This window comes from Etheostoma spectabile, chromosome 12, assembly GCF_008692095.1.
Source record: "Etheostoma spectabile isolate EspeVRDwgs_2016 chromosome 12, UIUC_Espe_1.0, whole genome shotgun sequence".
In the NCBI taxonomy this organism is placed as follows: domain Eukaryota; kingdom Metazoa; phylum Chordata; class Actinopteri; order Perciformes; family Percidae; genus Etheostoma; species Etheostoma spectabile.
In genome coordinates, this window is record NC_045744.1 from 27881536 (window position 1) to 27903720 (window position 22185).

General features: G+C 41.4%; 1 protein-coding gene and 1 long non-coding RNA gene across 3 annotated transcripts in view; one reads left to right on the forward strand and one right to left on the reverse strand.

Annotated features, from left to right (window-relative positions):
* Positions 1 to 10153, reverse strand: part of LOC116699409 (uncharacterized) — a 21478-nt gene extending 11325 nt beyond the window's left edge. The window contains exons 1-2 of the long non-coding RNA XR_004334424.1: positions 10140 to 10153; positions 8049 to 8054 (exon numbers count right to left, since the gene is read on the reverse strand). This is a non-coding gene — a long non-coding RNA (uncharacterized LOC116699409). The remainder of the gene's footprint in view (positions 1 to 8048; positions 8055 to 10139) is intronic.
* nectin4b (nectin cell adhesion molecule 4b) overlaps positions 1 to 21753 on the forward strand; it is a 28192-nt gene extending 6439 nt beyond the window's left edge. Inside the window, exons 2-11 of one of the 2 annotated variants that reach the window (XM_032531943.1) lie at positions 1 to 163; positions 1937 to 2104; positions 8503 to 8781; positions 13182 to 13299; positions 15255 to 15406; positions 16033 to 16198; positions 17669 to 17744; positions 18042 to 18101; positions 18392 to 18592; positions 20377 to 21753. The exon at positions 1 to 163 is cut by the window's left edge and continues 38 nt beyond it. In XM_032531943.1, the coding sequence (XP_032387834.1) occupies positions 1 to 163; positions 1937 to 2104; positions 8503 to 8781; positions 13182 to 13299; positions 15255 to 15406; positions 16033 to 16198; positions 17669 to 17744; positions 18042 to 18101; positions 18392 to 18592; positions 20377 to 20670 (1677 nt within the window). In that variant the 3' untranslated portion in view covers positions 20671 to 21753. The remainder of the gene's footprint in view (positions 164 to 1936; positions 2105 to 8502; positions 8782 to 13181; positions 13300 to 15254; positions 15407 to 16032; positions 16199 to 17668; positions 17745 to 18041; positions 18102 to 18391; positions 18593 to 20376) is intronic. The other variant, XM_032531944.1, reaches the window with a different exon arrangement.
* The last annotated feature ends 432 nt before the right edge of the window (positions 21754 to 22185 follow it).

A 22185-nucleotide genomic window follows, 5' to 3' on the forward strand; every position in this document is an offset into this window, starting at 1 on the left:
GCCGTCACCTCCCTGCGCTTCTTCGCAGAGAGCCAGACCAGGCTCCCCTGTCACTACCAGGAGGACGAGGGGGAGAAGGTGGTGCAGGTCACCTGGTACAAGGAGCTCCCAGACGGCAGCACGGACCAGATCATCACTGCCCACTTCATGGACGGCCACACAGGTAGGCTGCAGCGAGGGCTTCACACTGGAGAGAGGCAGTGGTGGGGGAAGTATTCAGATCCTTTACTTAGGTTAAAGTACCAACACCACACTGTAAAAATACTCTGTTACAAGTAAAAGTCCTGCATTGAAAATGTTACTTAAGTCAAAGTATGTAAGCATCATCAGGAAAATGTACTTACTGTTTGTTATGAGATATTAAAAAAATTGTTGAAAATGGTTAAGTGTAAAGGAAGGTAAGGATCCAAACAGTTGTGTGTGTTTAATGGTTTAGTCATTTCAGCTTGACTTGTAGGCCGTTATATTGTTGTTTAGTTTCATTTATAATAAAACATTAAATTGTATACACTACATGTGTTTTGGGTGCAAATACCTTAATTTGTAAAGTAACTACAGATGTCAGATGAATGTGGTCAGAATCAGAATCAGAAAAAGTTTTATCGCCAAACTTAATACAGTTATGTGGAATTTGCCACGGTGAAAGGTACATACATAAACAAACAAACAAATACATACAAAGTAACTGTTGCATAAGAAAAAAGTCTGAATGGGTTGAGTGCAAATTTTGGAGTGACCAAGTACAATATTTCTCTCTGAAATGTAGCGGAGTAGATGTAGAAAGTGGCATGAAAAGAAAACACGCAAGTAAAGTACAACATTTGTCCTTCAGTTCAAAGTTTCAATTCAATTTTATTTATATAGCGCTAAATCACAACAACAGTTATCTCATTGCGCTTTTCAAAAAAGAGCAGATCTAGACCGTACTCTGTGATGTGGTGATGTCTACTAGTGCAGTACTTGAGTAAATGTACTTGTTACTTTCCACCGGTGGAGATAGTTATCCTCAGACTGTTCTGTGTGTTTCTACAGTTTTGGACATGAGGCCCAGTGCAAGCATCCTTAGGTTGCAAGTGCACTTAAAGGATCTGTCCTTGTCAGGCTTTTGTTCCAGAATTGGACCTTTAAACGTTCAATATCACACCAACCTGAATGCCAATAGTACTATACAATGCTCTACTGCTGAAATAGAACTGTTATTTGACTAATATATTCTTCAAGCAAACACACTCCTTTAAATAAACTGTGTACTTGAATACAAATTAAAAAAGTATCTTATTTAAAATGTACTGCATGTAAATAGAACTTTGATGACTTCAGAGGCCAGATTTCTGTTCTTAATGTCACTGCATATGACCATAGTTGTCCTTACACCAGCCGTGCTCTATAATGGATGTGATTTCAGCTATAGTCAAGAACTCTACTTAAGTAGAGAATGTCTAAAATGAAAATGTTGAAAATGTTTTTGTACTCTTTGTACCAATTGGGTACAATTTCCTCCAACAAAAAGTTAGTCTATATACCTATTAATTGGCCCTTCCTGTTTTCTGAGTAGTAGGATTGGCAATGGCAGGCACTGAGTTCAGCAGGCAGCGGCGTTCCAGTTTATTACAGCTTTTCAAAGTATTATTGGGTAGCTCTGGGATGGAACTACAGCACTACACTGAGAAATGAAATTAGATCATTTCTGTTTGGATTATTAGCCTGTAGGGTGGGGTTTTGACGTCATTGGATAAGTGCTGGTTTATCCGATGTCTAATAATAATAAACATATCTTTTGAAGTTAAGGCTTCGACTGAGTATTACTCATTGGGAACGTATTGTTCCCATATTATTGAAGTGTGTGTTTTTTGTGTCTGTCTAAGGTGATGTTTAAAGGGTAATGGATATGTTATCTGGCCTAAAACTGAAGTCTCTGTTCTGTACTGTATTCCAGAGTTTGGGCGTTACTCCGGCCGGGTGAGATTCGAGAGCGGGAGCCCCACGGTGAACTCGGCTCTGCTCATCCCCAGCACAGAGGAGTCGGACGAGGGCAGCTACGCCTGCCGCATCTCCACCTTCCCCAACGGGAACTTTGAAAGACACATCACACTCACCGTTTGGAGTAAGAGTCATCCCTGTCCTCTCTCTTTCTCTCAATTCAATTCAATTTGCTTTATCGGCACGAACAAAGACATTGTGTGGTTGCCAAAGCCGAAAGTTCACAGAAAATTCATATATTGTAAATATCACATATTAACAGAGATTTCCTGACTCAGAAAGAGCCTTTGGGGGGGTGACTACGCAAGACAGCAAGCATGATCGGCCCATGTACAGTAAAAGCAATGAGTCTGTGTTACCTCATTTGACAGAAATCTATGCATTATCTTGTTCTTTTGAACAATTTGATAAATAAAACTGTCTATTAGGCTTGAGTAAATGAAACTCCAATTAACAGCTTAAAAATAATATAAATATTTAAATACTACTGATAAAATCATTGGGAGAGTCCGGCACAGCCTGACTCTGGGTGGTAAAACTGAGATTAGTGCTCTTAGTCAAGTTTCTGTTCTGCTTGTTCTTCTCACTTGTTTGGTAAACTGCTATTGAGGATTTGAATTGCTATTTTTTGTCTCAGTTCTTGTCATTTTGGCACTGTTAGTTTTCCTTTGGTGCTGGCTACAACCTCCTTTTGGGGGGGTGTGGGGGGGGGGGGGGGCAAAAATCCTGATTAAATACACACAGTACAGTAGATGTCACATTGATATACTATACTGTACTGAGCGCTATACACCACCCTACATTACAAAAACCAGTACATTCCACAATGTAATATGTTACAGTTTTGTATAATATAATTACTGTACAACACTCTGTACTTTTGGGATCCTATAGTGGCTGTGAGTCCCTCAGCTTGTGGTAGGCAGATGCATGTTTAGCTGCCAGTGGAGCTGCTGTTCATTCTCTTAGGAGAACATCCAGCTTCTTTTCTGGTGTTAACATTGATGAAGTTTGCCATTGTTTTGGCTATTTTTCCCAAGTGAAGAGACTTTTTCACACTGGAGGAGGAAGTGCATCTCTGTTTCTACAGCAGCACGGTGGACCAGTGGATAGCACTGTGGCCTCACAGCAAGAAGGTTACAGTCGTCCCTGACCGTTCTGTGTGGAGTTTGCATGTTGCGTGGGTTTCCTCTGGGTGCTCTGGTTTCCCCACCATCACATGTAGATTAGGTTCTCAAGTCAGTGCCCTTGATCCGGCTCAGATCTGGAGTTGGTCCCCGGGTGCTGTAAGTGGCTGCCCACTGCTCCCTTGAAGGTTGGGTTAAAGTGCAGAGAGTCAAATTTGCCGTATGTATGTGAATGTGGCAATCAAGTACCTTTTACCTCCCCTGTTGAGCAGTGAGCACATGTATGCTGCTCTCTGGGCCGCCATGTTTCTTTCTATTTCTCTCTCTCTTTCATTCTTCTCTCCCACACCGTCCTAATCCTGTCAGAGCTGCTGTAATGATGTGATGATGTTTAAAACCGTCATCTTCGTAGAGGAAAACACTGCCTACCAGGGGGAATTCAGCATGTCTGCCAACGTGGCCACAAACACTGACAGCATATGCAAAAGCCTCAGTGGGTTAAAATTAGGTTTATTTTTAGGCTTATTAATACCAAGTGGAAAATACTTAACATGTAAGTTTGAAATACAACCAAAAAGTAAAAATACCCATAACCTGCTTGTAGCAAAAATAGCTGATTTTTATCTGTGCATATGACACGTTGGTGATTAGATTTTAGCTCAGCCCAAGCAATGTGCAGAGAGTGTTTTAAATAAAAGACAAACCGGTTCAAACCCCAGGGGTTGATTTAGTTTGTGATAAGTTAAACACAAATATGCCACAAAGGGCTTCACAACTTCTATCCTTAGACTCTTTGACTCATAGAAAAACTCTGCAAGAGAAGTTGTATATACAGAGCTGATAAAAATAACAACAGTAAAATCACAATATGGAGAAACAGAACGGCAATACTAGGTAAATATAGTGCAAACGTACATAAAAAATGTGGAACAGACAACTTTGTTGTTCCACCAAGCAATACTTGTAAGATCTAGAATTTCCAGTGGGTCTTAGAATCAATAGAAGTTGTTCAAAAATGTGTCTTCAGTCTTAAAACCACACCTTATCTCACTCGTGAAAAAGATAAGGGGGATTACTAAACTACTTGTGTCAAATTACCGGTTCATTCCACACCAAAAGTCTCAAAACAAGTAGGTTTTCACTGCAAACAACTTTGAGTTCTGCAAAACTCTTCAATTATTTTTTTCAATTAACGCAAAAGCACAATTTTGATTTAAAACCAGATGAAATAATCAGTTTCTGCAGTGCTGCCAGGGTCCCTTGCATAGCTTGCAGGTTTCAGATCTCCTCCTTTTATCAGTAGTACCATACTAGCAGCTGTGGGGGATGGGATGCTGTTTTGTAATAGATCCTCCTTCAAGTCCAACCTGCAGCGCTGCTGTCGGTTCTAAATGACTTTCGAATGTTGCTGCCACGCATCAATAGTGACAGCTCGGTCATAAACTTGTCCCAACACGCCACAGATCAGACTAACCTTCAGAAGTACACACACTAGTAACTAACAAACCTCCAGCACTGAATTCCCTCGACTCCTTAAACCATTAACATTCAACCATAAAATATCAAATCCATAAGTTACATTTGTCCATGTGCAGATTTTAAAATTGAAGTCTAACTTGCCTTTTGCTTTAATTCCACTAGGTTGTCTAAAAAAAAAATCTTTCTAAAGGTCTTCTTTTGGTCCATTCATGGATTTATAGGATTTGTGTGCATCTGAATGTATTTAGGTGGTTTATATGACAATGGGTCATGGTCTTCTCTTATTAAAAGATTACAAGTTTACTTTATTTGGGCTATTTTGTTTTGGTGTGGTTATGGTATTTTCCCTGCGGGACAAATATCTTCCCAGATCTCCCCTGTCAATCAAAGACTGGGCGAGACTATGATGTCATGTGTTTTAGAGTTTGAGTTTTGACAGGTGGTGTCCTGTCTGTTAATCCATAATGGCTATTTCTGCTATTGCTAACTACCTGTTTGGTCTTCTGCGTTAATAATCCAAACACCAAAGGAAAAGACTTAGCAGGTGTTTACAACAGCAGAGGTTGTCATGACCGGGGTGTGGATAACAATCGTGTTAAACCAGTTGGTAACAGAGAGTAACAAAACAGATATGTACTTGTGGGAAAAAAATATCACAACAGGTGACATTTGCCCACATGGTTGTTTGTCGTCTTGCGCAACTGTGATGGATTCGATTGATGGTTTTAGTTCCTCATTTCCTGCATCTGAAAGTTGGCTGGAGAATCAGCCTCATGGTTAATGTTCATGTTTGGAATAGAAGAATAGAATATTCTATATTGTCATTGTACATGTGTAATGGACGTAAAGCAGTCCTTTTAGTGCAAAACATCAGTAAAAGTGCAAAGTAGGTGAATAAATAAATCTAAAAGAGCCTCTATAGTCACTATAAAAGTATAGAAAAGAGGTTTTTGGTTCAAAAATAAAATCAAAACACAGGCATAACACACAAACAACACATTCACTGCACGATCCATGCTTCAAACTCCAAACTCAAGTAGCTTTAACGCAACACCAAAGATTCTTTTGTACCTTAAAATAATGTTTCCAAAATTGTTTCAGTGGTTCATCAACTCCTAACAGGGTGAACAGAACTTCTGTAGTTGCTTTGCGGCCCTCAACCGGCTACAACCACACTAGGCAAGTTTGCCAGATTGGGTAGCGGATCTATAGCTTGAATGAGACAGCGGTGATAGACACTTCCGGTTCCAACCTGTAGGGGGACCCAAGAGGAGAAGTGTTTTGGTGTTGCTTTAAGTGCAGTATAGCTCTTGGATAAAAACTGTTTCTGAGTCTATTTGTTCTTAAAAATAAAAATAACTTTTATTAAGATAGCGCCTTTCATGAAACCCAAGAACACTTTGCAGAATTACTGTGGCTAAGCTAAAGGAGGTTGTAGGCTGTTCTTTAAATGTCCAGGTATGTAGCATTTCTCCAGGCAGGGTGTTCCAGAGGGATGGGGCTGCAACACTAAAGGCTCTAGGATCTAATCGTCCTGAAACGTCTGCCCCAGGGCAGCTAAGCTGTTCCCACAGAGATTGTCTGTCTGTGGTAAGATGGACCTTTTAAGAATGCTATGGCCGTTTTTTTTAAGTAGCGGGAACTGTAAATATTCTCCTGGGAAGGGAGAGGGCAGCCAGCGAGCCTCTGGGTGGGGGTGACAACAATGTTTCACTGTCGCTCTACATCGCAGCCTTGGATTCCTCAGTCAGATCCTGTGGTAGATTGTTTTCTTGATTACGGGCTTTTCTGTGTTCCAAGATGTATTTAAGCTTCTTTTTTTATTATAACGATAGTCTTATCTGAATATCTTTAAGAGCTGGTTGCTCAAACTTGTCCTTGGCATACTTTGCAATGACAGTGACGTCCTGTTTTTAATGGATCATGTTACAGCCACTTTAGGTCATTTTAGGTAAGTTAGCTTTGAGCAGCTTTAGGGAGTATTAATTCAATCTTAACGTAGTGATTGTAGGGAATGTGCATTACCCAAGTGTCTTAACTCATCTGGTACCGTCTGTAAAACAATCCAATACAGTGGTGCAAGAAAATACAGAATCTAAAAACATAACACAGTATACATATATGCACAGTACAGCTATACACAACATAGAAAGGTTTAATGTTGCAAGCTATTAAAGTAATACTTTCAGTTTGTAGAGAAAAAAAGAAAACGTTAGAAGGCAAATTAGTTCCATATCAGTCATCTGTAATGGGTAAACATGGGTGACCTTTTTGTTGTCATTGCCTTCATCTTTATCATTATATATTAAAATAATTAACACATTATTTAATAGGGTGTGGAAACAGGGTGGTTCCTGTTTTGGGGGGGGACATGATCAGTGATCACAGTAAGGGCAATGAGTCGGTGTTACTTTATTTGACAGAAATCTATACATTTTCCTGTTATTTCTGACAATTTGATTAACACAAATGTACATTATGCTTGAGTAAATGAAACCCCAATTAACAAAACTGGTAAAAAGATTAAATTAATATTTAAATAAATCACTTGAGAGTCTGGTACAGCCTGACTCTGGAGATTAAACTCAGATTAGCGCTCATATTCAAGTTGATGTTCTGCTTGTTTAACAGTTGTTTGGTAAATTTCTCTTAAACACAGTCAGAGAGGATTTGGATTGCTATTTTATTCTCACTTCTTATTTTGGTGCTGGTGATTTTCCTTTGGGGCTGGCTAGAACCTTTTTGGAGGGTGGGCGCCAAAAATTCCTCTATGCAAGACAAACCCTGGTATAAGACTGACATGACACTGACATACAGTAATTATGGCATGACACCTGTCCTGAACAGGAAGGAGTCTTTTTTAATTGGTCATAACTGTTGTCATTAAGTGTCATTAAGCACATTATAGTACTTTTAATGCGAAGTTAGCATTGTTTGAGATGTTTGTGTTATGGCAACTTGACATTGACAAAGAGTCATAAACATTCAAAAAGACTCCTTTATGTTACTGACGTGTCTCATGTCACAGTGACAGACACACACAGGTTGTCCGTCTAATCCAAACACAATGGATTTTCATTTGTGCTTCAAGAAAATTACGAAGATAAACTTTACCAAGATACATTTTATAGCCTATAAAAATAGTCTGCTTGGAATGATAATTTGTGTCTGGTGTAATATTGTTTTTGCCAAAAGGTTAAATTACCTTGTTAAACAAATTCTTAAAATTAGATGTATACTCTTTGACCTCTCCTCTCCTACTTCACTGTAAAGTCTGTTTACAGTGTGTGTGCACTGGAGGTTTCATATTGGACCACGATTGGCTTCCAAACTTGTTGTGATGTCACAAAAATCATCAAACACCCATGTCAGATTTAAGCAGAACGCAGAGAAACATTCCACCTCCAGCAGATGAATGCGACAACAAAAAGAAGAAGAGTTTTGAGCCAAAAGGAGAAGAACTAATCTCTGTTAAAAGTAACACGGCCAAACAGCATGTCTCATCAACATTCTCGTTTCCTGGGCATGCGCGTGCCGGGGTAAACAAGAGGCTGCAAGAATGCCCTGTCCATTGCTGTTAGTTGCCATGGTAACGTTAGTAGCGTAGTCTCAAAGAACGAGACATCATGACCGATCAGGTGGGGAAACGATGGCGTCCGTGTTGCCAAAGATCTCCGTTTGTGGCCGTTGAGACTGCAACACAACCCCGCAGATTCCAAACCAGAACGGGTCAGAAGTGTTTTCCAATGTCTTCGGTTTAAGGGCTCTGAAACGCCAGAGCTGTGTGAATCCAAGGTGTAAACGTAAAAACAATGTAAATATAGCCTAAGTGTCAAAGTCAAACATCCCTGTGAGGGAACATTTTGGAGTCTGTAATGGCTTTAAACCTACCCTGTCCCTCCTCTTCTTCTCTTAGTTCTACCTATCTCCTCCCTGGAGCCGATGCTCCTGGTAGAGGGCCAGCCGTTCGGGGTGGTCGCTTCCTGTCGAGCCGTGGGCCGCCCTCCTCCTCTTCTCTCCTGGGACACCGACCTGCCAGGCCGCTCCCAAAACCGCAGCAAAGAGGGCGGGGCCGTGTCCAGCTATTTCTCCCTGCACCCCCTGCGCAGCATGAATGGGAAGAAGCTGGACTGTCTGGTGTGGCATCCCGGCCTGGAGCAGCCCCGTAGGATCTCTCACCGCCTGCTGGTGCAGTGTGAGTACAGCTGATAGCCACGCTGGGTTTTAAGGCCGAAAACAGAATGCAGCTTCAATGTGTTTAATGTAAGGAGGACGTTAGGTGTCCTGAAAGGTGCCCTACAATAAAATGTCTACATGGTAGCACTTGTCTAAATCTAAATCTTGTTGAGTTGAATTAAACATCAGAGGGAGGAACTAGGGCTGCACGATATTAGGAAAATATGAGATAACGTTGTTAAATATCGCGATAACGATATTACTTGCGATGAACAGATATTGAAGTGTACTCAGTTCTGCCTGTCTGCTGCTTTCAGTATTCTGCTAAAATACAGTAAACTACTATTTATTGCAGTAATGTTACTGATACAACACCACTGTAAAACTCTGATTAGCCTACCGCATGCATTTTGAGGCCGGGCTTACACAATCATCTCTGCCGCTCTCATACAGTAGCTCATATTTGGGGAGAGTCTTGCAGAAGGCCAAATACACCACACAAACCAACCCATACACAAACACATTATATCTGTAGTGACTTTCAACAAAACTAATATAGGCCTGTCTAAATAAGCCACTGAGGTGCGAACGGGTGAACTTGTTTTGGATGTGAATAAACCAATGCCCCGGTGCGCTGTACAACTTTGGATTTGGCGATCCATTTATTCACATTCTTTATACACATGCTCCCTGTAATGTTCCACTACAAGTCGGAGACAAGTGTAAGGGTCTCGCAGTAAAACGTTTAATAAAGCACTCAAAACAGTGCAGAGGAAACTTACGTCTCACAGAAAACAGCGCTCTCACTCTCCTCCAAAATCCAACACCATAACCACAACGACAACAGAAACACATGAAAAACATTGTAGCACAGTGCGTGCAGGTTTATGGCTGCCGGTGTCGTGCCAAAAAGTGATCATCCACTAAAACAAGACTGCCGTCCGTAGGAGCGTGTTGACAGTGTATACATTCACAACATACTTGGAAAAGTGTGTGTTACTGAATGTTTTGTTCCTTTTAAAAAGGTAAAAGGACTTTGTGGGCTATACTGATATAACCCTTAAATGAAATCGTCATTTTCAGGCTGAAGCCACCTTTCTGTGACAAGGTAGGAGCTGCAATCACTTTCTGGCAAGTGCAACAGTGCGTGTTAGGTTTTATATTGCTTCTTTAAAAAGGTATTTCAGCTGGTAATATAGTACTGGGTGGGCTATAATCTGTCAGATATAAACCTCATGGATGAAATCAAGTCATTTTGAGGCAGAAACAACGTTTCAAGTGACAAGTTAAGAAGCTGCAATCCCTTCTTGGTAAGTGGAAAAAGGACGCTCCCGCAGACAGCAATCACTTTTTGGCACCACTGATGCTACATACTACATACTGGAAATAACTATGCAGGAAACATGCAGTACACCTGGAGATAACCACCAATCAAACTGTGATCTTTGATGAAATGTCCATGTTAATAAAAAAAGACAAAAGATAAAGCGAAGATGCTTCCTTGAGCTGTCTCGCCAACCATCCACAGTTCATTTTGCTGTTGTGTATAGCTCTTTTATTTCCTGGGAAAAACAGCGTGGGTATACTTTTGCTTTTCAGTGCAAACACTCTGAAAATCTGCTGAGAAGTTCTGCAGTATGTAGTAAATTGGCCTAGACTGCTTTTGACTTTCATAGCAGGAACAAAAACAACAGCAATAATGATAATTAGTTGTATTTAACCTAGGTGTGTCAGTAAGGAAGTCACATTAGAGCCCTGCAACGGGGACACCTACATGAAATGCAGCCGTCATTTATTTATTTAATAGCTACAGCTGCACTTTTCCTGCTTTTCCACTTTCCGGCATTGTAAGTGTTCCATTCAAAACACTGAAAAAGATAACAATGTAATTGGTCATGGCTTTATTAGGTTAGTACTGTGCAAGCTCACCGAGATGAGCTATCCTCGAGCTTGTTCAAACTTTACTTTAAATCGGATACTATTAAATATACTGTAAATATTAATGGACAAAGCATCCGGTTTGGGCGAAGTGCTGCAAATGCGGAAGCGCCTTAACCCTGCATTCTATCTGAATACCAGCAGGGAAGAGGAAGTAACCCACTTCTTACTTGATTTGTTACCTCAGTAAACATTTTCATAATGAGTTTATGGTCTCAATCACCAGTTTTAAATCTTCTGCAATACAGAACGATGTTCATTTTTTGAACGATGTTCTCGTTGATTTTAAAATGGGATATAAAGCAGGGGGTGTTTTAAGGCGTGGCTATGATGTGATTGCCAGTGAAAGTATGTAACGTACTGTGGCTCCTCCCTCACTCCTCCCTCTTGTCTAAAATCGTCACATCCACAACCAGGATGGCTGCGCCTGTAACGACAAACTCGACAACTCATAGTCACACATGCTCTGTCCATTAATATTATACAGTCTATGGTTCTCATCTAATAACTTAGTCAGCATTGCTATGTTCCAAATCACACTACAAACTGACACAGGACTTTTACTAATCTTTATAAGGTACTGTTTTTTGCAGTTAATATACAGTATCATCACATGAAATTGTTGTGTTTTTTTCTATGGACCCCAGGAAGGGTAGCTATTCTCCAGCTAATGTTGATTCAAACACATAAACAAATACTTGAGAAATAAACTTTCTCAAATAAGAAGAAAGTAGTTTTCCAAAAATGAATACATTTTTGGTTTTCTGAGATCTTTCCTGATTAGTTCTACCACCATCTACAAGTACACGAGTACAAATGGAACGCACCATTACTGTATGTTCAGCTCAACCTTCTCCACTGTGCTATCGGACACTGTTCTTTAGCTCCTCCCGCTAATGGCTAATTTAACCAATGACAATTTTTACCTTTCTAGCTGTCCTGCAAGAGATATTTGTATAACTTAACCTTCCTGTTGGGCAAATAAATGGGTGGCAGTAGACTAAACATTAGACAATATTGGCAGGTTGCTGGGAAAGTGTATGAGCGATGCTTTGGCTCTGCACTATTACTGCTGGTGCAGTCGGAGAGAAGGCACCTAAACTTCAGTTCTTTCTGTGTGCAACAGCTGCTCTTTGTCCTGTGATTTGACAGTTCAATGGCGCCCAGAGGAGTAGTCTCGAGTCAGGGTCGAGTCATGAATGTGATGATTTTAGACTTGACATGTCAAAAATCAAACATTGCAAACAGACTTGCTACTTGATCTTAATGTCGCTTGCAGTCTCCCATTGCCAGACCGTCCTCCACAACACTGTGGAGGAGCATCTGTCTAGTCCACACAGCATTCCAGGAGAAAAACGTTCTCTGGTTTATTGGCATATATTTAAAAAACAATCACAAACGTCTTGGGTGGTGCTAATCCCAAGACACAATGGCAATTCCGCCGCAAAATAGCCTCAGGAAGGAACTTGTTTTGGTGGAACATTTGTACGTTCAAAGGTAGTTTTAGTTGTGCAACGGAAAACTCAGATTGGACAGATAGTCTAGCTAGCTGTCTGGATTTACCCTGCAGAGATCTGAGGAGCAGTTTAGAACGCCAACACAAAGAAAAAGGAAGGTGATGGACATCCGGCCTAAAAAGAGGGACATCTGGCAGAATTTCAGGCGGCACCAGAGAAATCCCGGAAATATAACGACGTCAATATAGACCACATGACTTCATTCGGACTTTAACCTTTTGATGGGAATGACCTAATATTCTCTCCAAGCCTGAAGATTAAAAATTATTTATAAAAACAATTATGCCGAAATCAACCTTTTAATTGTCTTGATAACAGGTAGTACTTGAATGAATCCCAATGCCCAAGCAGGAAGAGAAGATTCGTCTGGCAGACCAGCAGACAGACATCACATAATACCTCAGATTGTCACATTCAGAAGGAAAGACTGCTGGCGTCAGCAACATGCAAAACCATTCAACTCAGAAAGGACATATAATTGACATACTGTACCAGAACACACACATTACTTCTTGTAAATTGAATATTACCGTTGGCATGATATTAGGTTTGGTGAATAACAACATGAAGCACAAAGCGAAGTACTTTGACTTGACTCTGGAGTCAAGTCTTTGCTAACTTTATCAGTGTGAGAACACGTAATAGTGTTGATGTATCTGACCAAAAATCTTGCAACTTTTTGTATCTTTGTACTTTTTATTGGCACAGTTTATCATTTGTTGTCTGTCTGTCTGTCCCTGAATCACTGTAACAGTGTTGATTCTGAGGAAATTTAATCTTTGGATGAATAAAGACAACCTTATTTTGTGTGTTTTTAGTGTATTCTCCGCTGATAGAAATCCTAGCATACGGTGTTAGGATAATACAATTTTTCATAAGGTTTTATCTTTGCTCTGTCGTGCAACATACCGTGTGGGTGAATATTTAGCGGCACTGCATGCTTATGTCTGTGTTTGTGTGTCAGACCCCCCAGAAGCCACCATCTCCTCTGGGACAGCGGACTGGTTTGTGGGTTTGGAGAAAGCTGAGCTAGTGTGCGGCAGTGGAGGATACCCAAAACCTCATAACTTCACCTGGACCTGGTAAAGTCTTTCCTCAGTAATTAAGGACATGTTAATTCATCCCACTGTAATGCTGTCTGCGCTGCTTAATTGCTCTCTACATGGCACTGTGATGTGTCTCCAAACATGAATAAAAGCCACTGCTAACACACACAAGCGCGAACACACACACACACACACACACACACACACACACACACACACACACACACACACACAACACACAACACACACACACACACACACACACACACAACACACCTGTGAACAACAAAGAAGTGTGCTTAAATCTAAAGGTGGGCGTCTCACTCTCCTGGCTCAATTCAGCACGGAATAAAAGCTGTGGTGTCGTGTTGCGCAATTGGAAGTTAAAAAAGAAGCGAGGGAGATATTTTCACACAAGGGAGGGAGTACGCGACACAAGGAAGAGCAGGAGACACATGCTAAGCACTTAATCATAGTGCCATGCTTTAAATATCACTCTAATGCCTGGTAAAACACAGGGTCTCTACTTAAATTAGAGACACTGCCAGCCATTACAGCGCAACTGAACACACAATGGTAAAATGTTGTGTGCTTAGTGAAAAATATTTCAGCCATGAGGCAATCTTGAGATATAAAGATTATTGTGGATTAAAGCTTTTCAACCCCAGCAGACCATCGGGCACGTTCATTCAGTACAAACTCATGCTGTGTTGACAAGTATTGTTCAAACGCACAGTTTTTTTGTGCCCTTATTTACTTTATTGTGGAGAGAGTTCGATGAGAAGATCAATACCACCTCTCATGGAACAAATTTAGCTTAGCATAAAGACTGGAAACAGGGGCGAACATTTTTGTTTTTAATGTCTGCTCTGTAGCACTTTAGGATTGATTCAAACAATGAAAAGTGCTTTACAAATAAAATAATTATTATGAAGTCAACAGATTTCTTTGGCTGCTAAAGGTCGACTCCCTTTATCTGTATCATTTTCAACCATCTACTGTGTGTCAGATGCAATCTCCACCTGTGACTCTACTATAAAGGGCTTGTTAGAGAGGCTAGGTGGGGTTTTGAGAAAAGAAATGTGAGCTGGCTCCAGTTTGGGGGGTGAAGCAGTTAAATAGCTGCAGCAGCACAGTGAAACCACGGGCAACATGAGCCCTCTCGGCGGACCTGATCAGAAACTGCCTCTCCATTATGTGGCCTCTGATGTCTTTAGTCAAACCTAGTACTTATTCGGCCTATGGGCAGTGGCGCCAGTTGAAAACCCAGCAGCGGGTTTTGGTTCAGGTGCAAGCCAATTGATGGTTCCACTCTGCTGTGACCCTGATCCGGTGATGTGCGTGACCTAAACACTTCCGTGATGCAAGCCAGTTGCTGCATTTCATGCTGCTGATGTAGATCAGATAACAATAGATATTTGTGTATTTCCTCCTCTGATTCTTAACTGACAGAAATATTCTACACTGGAATGCAAGTTTGCACTTTGTTACCTTTAGTCACCCAAAAATGAGTGGCAGCTAATGTTCGGAACAGTGAGTCCCAGGTTTCTGTATGGTTTAGCGATGGGTTCACATCTGTTAACACCTGATTTTCAATTAAAGGTGCAGTAAGCCATGCTGCGCAAAGATTGTTGATATATGAACCCTAACTCTACCCCCCCTTTCATAAGCTTCACCCCCCAGATTTATGGACGGATAACTACCAGCACATTCACATGCTGTCCCCCCAGTCACATGATGCCTCCCACCACCATTGCCTGTTGCCGATTGGCTGGAGTAGTGTTTTGTGGCTCGTGCACTCCTTTCGGTTTGTTTTCCATATCCCTGGCCAGGGCTGTGTAATAACACTGGATTCTTTTTTTTTCAGGGCACACAAAAAACAGAGCTATGGGCCCGTGAGGAGATATTTGCGGAATTTGACTAAAAGTTTGTCAGATTAACATCATTTACTAGACTATTTAATGGTGACATTTCCCTCTGATTATCCACAGGAAGGGAGGAGCTTTGCCAGATGGGGCGTCTGTGGTTGGAGAAAGACTTGTTTTTGGGCGGGGCCTCCGCATGAATGACAGTGGGCTCTATGAGTGTGTGGTGAAGAATGCCGTGGGAGTGGCAAAAGCAGAGTTTATGTTGACATTAACAGGTGAGTGCACTTTAGCTTTGTTAGTGGTTAACATCCCAGGGTTTGTTTTAAAATCTTTATTTATCCAGGTAAGCCAATGGAGAACAAATTCTCATTTTCAACGACGACCTGTCACATTCACCCAGTTACACATTCATACCTGGAAGCAGCCCAGTGCAACCACAGTCTTATCTACTGGCCACTCACCAGATCCACTGGCGCCTTTGTTTTGGGATCAGGGCCTTGTTTAAGGGGACCTCAGTGGTGGTGATGAGGGAGGGAGGCTGCTCTTTCACTTCCCCACCCAGATTTATCCCATCAGTCTGGGTATTGAATCAACAACATCCTGGTTACAAGCTTGCTTCTCTAACCTTCATGCCACCACTGACTGTGTGCTTTGTTGGTGTTGTAGAAAGAGGAAATGAGAGGAAGAATACTTCATGAGACAGTTTAAAAAAAAAACCCCGCTGAGCCAATTCTCCTTTTGCAGAAATGCTTCCCCCTTGTGATAGTAACATGGCATGAGCAGATGCTTTTTACTCAATCAGGATCCAAATTGCTGCACGAAAGATATCACTGTGGCTCTGTGAATGTGTTTGTGTGAGAGACATTCATCAAATGTCTTCCTGTCCTCGTCCTTCTTCCAGAGACATCAAAACGCAAGGGCGAGTTCCCCATGGACAACATGTTGCTCATCATTATCGGGGCTTCGGCCGGCGCTTTGGTCCTGATCCTGGTCCTGGTGGTCCTGCTGGTCAACCGCTACCATCGACATAGAAACAAAAAGCTTGAGATGGAGCTCAGCGAGAAAACGTACGCTACCCTACATTTTCTTAAAAATACTTTTATTTATTCCCCCAACCGTGATCCCAGCTGGACTGTAACGGCTTGTGTTGTATTTATACTGTTTACACAGCAGGGGTTTCCTCCCACTGTAAGGTTTAGGTGCAGCCGCAGAACTGTTTTGGGCAGCACCTAAGCCGAATGAGTATAACTAGAATACTTTTCTTAGATCGAATGACTGTAGTTGGACTACTTTAGCTTCTTTTGTTCAAAGCTTTTTGAGTGTCAGTTATTTGTTATCTGCCTCTAGATTTTGAAATGTTTTAGACACAGATATGGGTGATAATAACGGTCCAAAATGAGAAAAAGCTATAAACCGCAAAAGGACACAAACTGACTAGAAAGAGACGCCCAATGTTAGCAACAGAGACTCAAAGGAAAACAAACATTAACAAAAAGAGACAGAACACGACTACAAAGAGACGCAAAATCCCACAAAGAGACACAAAATGTGTGTGGAAATTGCTTTTTTTCTTTCAATTAAACATTTTCTTGAGGAAGGATGCCTAAACCAGATACGCACACCTAAGTCTTCAACAAAATGAGGGTAAACACTGCACACTATGACCTGTTGTCTGACATTACAGAGAGCCTATCATCACTAGCAGAGAGGCGTGAAAAGCATTCATTTTTAAGGCTAATAACAGAATGCTCCCTCCTTCCATTGCTACACTGTTAGAGTGGAACGCCGGCCCTTATTACACGCCATCCAACAACCTGCTCTTACTCACTCAGAGCTGGGGAAATCAATGTCCAACCACCAGTTTCAACAGTCAGTTAAATCAAAATGTCTTTTCGACATATGGTTAGTTTAGAGCAGGGGTTCCTAAATCTTTCAGCCCACGACCCCCAAAGTAACGGTGCAAGTGACTCGCGACCCCCCCCCCACTATAAACGTATATAAACATTGCGTGCAACCGCGCACGCACTATAAGCGTGAAACTCAAAAGAGCTGTTCCCTTTTTATTTATTTGCTTGGTTTTATTTTAAATTTAGCCACTAGTTTTATCTTGTGTTAAAATCATGGCTAACATATGCTATTTCTAATCTTTTTTAACATTTTTGTTTATTTCTGGAAATCAACTTGCGACCCTCCCTCTCTGGCTCGCGACCCCCCTGTGGGTCCCGACCCCCACTTTGGGAATCACTGGTTTAGAGCAATGGTGTTGAATAGTCCTGTTACTGGATGTAATTGATTTTAGTTGTTTAAATGTCCTTGATTTTATCTGGATTCTTTTATTATTTCATTGATTTATGTCCTTGATTTTACATAATTGTTTCAGTGACTGGCACGTCCTTGTTTCTTCTCTGATCGGTGTCCTGTTTGGCTGTATTAAAAGTATGGGCTTGCCCTCAATTTTACCTCCGAGAACTAAATAAATTAAGGTTGAGTATTAAGATGATTATAAATCCAAATGTGCTGTCTTTCATCTCCCTTAGGGAGGAAATTCAAAGCTTCTCCCGACAAGCCTCCTTTAGAAGACTGAACTCTGTCAGCACAGACCCCAGAGTGCAGGTACACACACACACACACACACACACACACACACACACACACACACACACACACACACACACACACACACACACACACACACACTATTTTAGTAATGTTGCAAATTACGTTATTTTTGATTTCTTAAATGCCACACAGGCAGATATACACTTACATCTTCCATCGCATGCACGCACGCACACTGATGAAAACAACATGCAGTGTTCATAGAAACTTATTATTCTGGGAGATTCATTTTATATATATTTTGCATTCATGTTAACTAAATTTCTTTCACTTTCTCTATTTGTTTTCCAGCCTGAAGATTACGCTCTGCTCAGAGTAGACAGCCGAATGAAAAACAGCCAATTATCTCTGGTGAGTACCTTTTAAAAATGTGATGAAATGATTCATTAGGGTACAACAAAGGAACATGAGGGCTAGAATTGCTCAATTAAAACATTGGCGTCAGTGTCGGTGTTGCCAAAGGTCTCTGTTTGCAGCCGTTGAGAAACGTCTCCGGTTTAGGGGCTCGGAAACGCCAGAGCAGTGTTGATGCGAGGTGTAAACACAGCAAAAGATATTCATTTTTTAAACCAAAACGTAGCGATGTAAATATAGCCTGAGACAGAAAACCATATTGTGACTGTTTGGGTCGCCACCTGCAGGAACGAACCATGTACAAAGGCAGCCAGTCCACTCTGGGCGGGAAGTGGGGGTCTGCAGGAGGGGTGGAGGTGGACGAACTGGGACGTCCAGTTCTCTGGCACGACGGCAGAGACACCCTGAGAGGAGCAGAGATGGATGGAGAGAAGGAGGAACAAAGGAGAAGGGTGGAGTCCTACCTGAAGAACAGTAACATGTCACTGGTACGTCAGCATCTGAGAGATTAGGCTGCAATGCCGTCAGTTTGGTTTGTAATGTGACATACGGTATCGTGTTTTGCCTACTGCTGGAGTCATGGAGACAGAGCAAAGAACCGCAAACAAAAAGTGGAAACAGATGACACAAGACTACAGACATCCTCTTTATTCTGTCAGCCACTGTCAATTGTTCGTTATAAACAAATATGTGCGTTGGCAGCGCTGTTCCTTTGAAATTATTAAGATTAATTAAGAATATCCTATATTAGTCCCACATTACAATTTACACTGTTGTTATTTCACACAGGCCTGAATTACACACACATGCTCAGTACCTATACATGCATTAAGTGGAGAGATGTCAGAGTGGGGGGGGCTGCCCATGGATAGGCGCCCCAAGCAGTTGGGGGTTTGGTGCCTTGCTCAAGAGCACCTTGGCAGTGCCCAGGAGGTGAACTGGCCTCTCTCAAGCTACCACCATACTGTGGTTCCCAACCCACCTCCCTACGGACTGAGCTACTGCCACCCCCTCACACTTTCTGTCATTTATGTACAAATAGTGGCGGACCAACTCCAGTGAGCATTAAAACCTGAAGCAGACATGGCTGGCGACCTTAAACACTCATTTATAAAAGCAAGTTTTTACGGATTTATTTCTGGTGGGGTAATATTGATCAACCTGTAGTGAAACGATGGCACTTTATGCTTCTGCTATAGAAGACCAACAACCACTTTGAGGAAATCTCACCACCTTAAAGTGGCTATATGTAGCCTAACTTTCAGTTTGTGTTGATTCTAGCGGCTGCTTTGGACAAAAGTGGTAGTGTTTTTTCCACACCTGCTGTCGAAAATGTCTTCTCTTTACGGTACTTTATTGCCCACTGAATGCATCGTTTGCAATTGTTGCATAAGGTAACTTAGAATACTTTGGCTGTCTCGTGAGCTAAAGGGTATCACTGTCACTGTGTTGTTACGAGCCAAAGCATTAAGAGTTTTTTGTAGCAACCAATGTAATAATAACTTAGGTTTATATAGTGGATTTCATTAAACCCACAAACTCTACACAAACCTTTGCGCTAAATGGAGAGGTGACGTAATTTAATGTCTGCTACTGTCGTACAACCACATTGCTCATTGTAAAGTTATTTTATAAATAAAATAGACATATAACATATCCAAGGGCCGATTCAGGGTCGGTTTTTAATCTTTTAATGATGTACTTGTCTCCATCTGTTGAAAACCTGACTGAGCGTGACTCGTGTCTTTCACTTTACTTTTCCCTTTTAGCTTTTAGTTGTTCTTTGTTAACTTTTCTATCTATTTCAAATCATTCTGTGACTGTGCCGGAAAAATCGGACCTGGGGCAGACGCCTTGCTTAAAACTATATGGAATTAGCGTTCTTTTCACTGTTAGTGTCATTTGCTGTTAGAGGTAATTTAAGGCCATTGTATAACACATGACAGAGCTATAGAAAAATTGAAAAGTTACATGTAGTCACTTTAATTAGGGTGCTATATGTTGTAGGGTGTGACCTATGCTCCATGTTGTCACTTACATTTATACCTGTCCTCTTAGGACACATTCTTACTTCATTTTTGTTGTTCAAGCATTTCCAACTTGAACAAACCACCTTTTTTAGGTTTTGGAGCAGGTATTTTCAACCCATTTTATATTGTCAGTGACAGAATAAGGACTTTTGGATCTTGCCCTATTTAAATGTATTAAAAGTAATAGTTTTTTTTTTCCTTATCAGAGAAATAGTAATGTGTTTGTATGCCGTTTATACCAGGACTCAGGTCTGCCCTCTTCCTTGGTTCCCCTGAAGGCCCAGCAGGATGAAGGCGGCCTGGGGCCCAGAGAGCCAGACCTGGGCCACGTCGGAGAGGGAGACTCCCCGCGTGGAGAGGACTGGCCTCCGCCTCCCACCCAGGCGGTAGCAGAGGGACACGATGAAGACAATGAAAGCAGCTCCTACCAGCTGTCAGAGGCCCTCACACATCACTTCTACTACAGTAAGGGCGTCCTCCGGCCCAGGCCACACTCCAACGCCATTCTGCTGCACCCCAGAGGACAGATCATCTAGAACGCAGACTCTCTTCCAAAACATGACAGGAGAGAAAGTCTGCCTGCATTCCTGCAGTGGAAATGACCTCATTCTTTTTCAATGGGATGATAGTTTAGTACACATTGACTGCAGTGGGTAATTAGCCTCAAGAACGATCCAAACCTTTTAATTTTTTTTTGCCTCAGGCTTGATCTTGATCCCTAACCCTGTAATAACTGGGAAGCTTATTAATACTTCTTATTAATACTTTTGAGGCATTTTATGCCCTTTATCAGACAGGAAAGGAGAGAGCTGGTGAATGTTATGCAGCAAAGATCCTTATCCAGACTGGAGCCAGAGACATTGTGGTTCATGGCCACCAGGTCCCCCGTTTATTGGGACGTTTTTGATAATGTATTGGAGCATTTAATGCCTTTATTCGACAGACAGGAAAACTCCAGGAACGAGATGGTGATGCCAGCCAGACTTAATCCTTTATGATTTCTCTGATGGAGAATTAGGTACACCGGCGAAAAAATCCTAATTTTTTAACATCAAAAACATTCAAGGAGGAACATTTGGACAACAGCATTATTTAGCTCCAAATGCCTGGCCCAGTCAAGAATGAACTATTTTCAAAGCTTTAATATTTTTGGCTAAGGAGATATTGTTGTTTTAAATCATGTCGTTAATAGCTAGGGGCGAGGCACAAAATTCTGGCCCCTGTAGAAAGGCATTTTCTATGGGCCCCTCCCCGCATCCACGCTATACATTTTAGCAACTTTTTGGGCCCTACTCAGTCTTCCCCCCCCCAGTCCGACGCCCCTGTAACAGCCACCTGCAACTACAAAAAGGCCGAGGTTCTGCAACAGACGAAGTAAACTGGTGGATGTTCATGGATACAAACTGGTTTCCATGACCAGGTTTAAACCATACCAGTGCCCAGCAATGAACAGACTGGAAGGAACGTGAAGATGAAGATGAACTGTAAAGCAATGTTCTGTATCAAAGAACAGTCAGTTGTATATACTTCGTTGTGTGAATTGTTTTATATTCTTTGTGTTTTTCTGTGAACCTGAAAAGCTGACATGTAAAATGTTAAAATGTTTATTTACAAAAGTACAGCATGAGTCATTGTTCTTTATTACAACCTGGGACAATTTAGCTTGTTTCACCTCATCCAGGAGAATAAAAGGCATCATTGATCCCAGCAACATCTGGTACAACATCCTTATTAGTTTGGTAATGATTGAAATAATCAGGATTGTGGAGTAAAGTAATAGAAAAAGGGTGGATTTTCCCAGTGTGCCTGGTCTCACTCTGTGTGACAGGGTAATGACTTTAGTAATCTTGGGAACCTCTATTTAACGATTAGCTTTTGGGAACTATGTTTTCTTGTCGAGTTATGTAGATGAAAAAGATCACTACCAGCCCCATGTCCGGTTAGTTAAGACTCTTTATTAATCCCAATGGGCAGTTCATTGGCAGCTTCCCAGTCAACACAATCAGTTCCAACGAACACAACTACCAAACAGTAGTGACAAATGTTAAAGA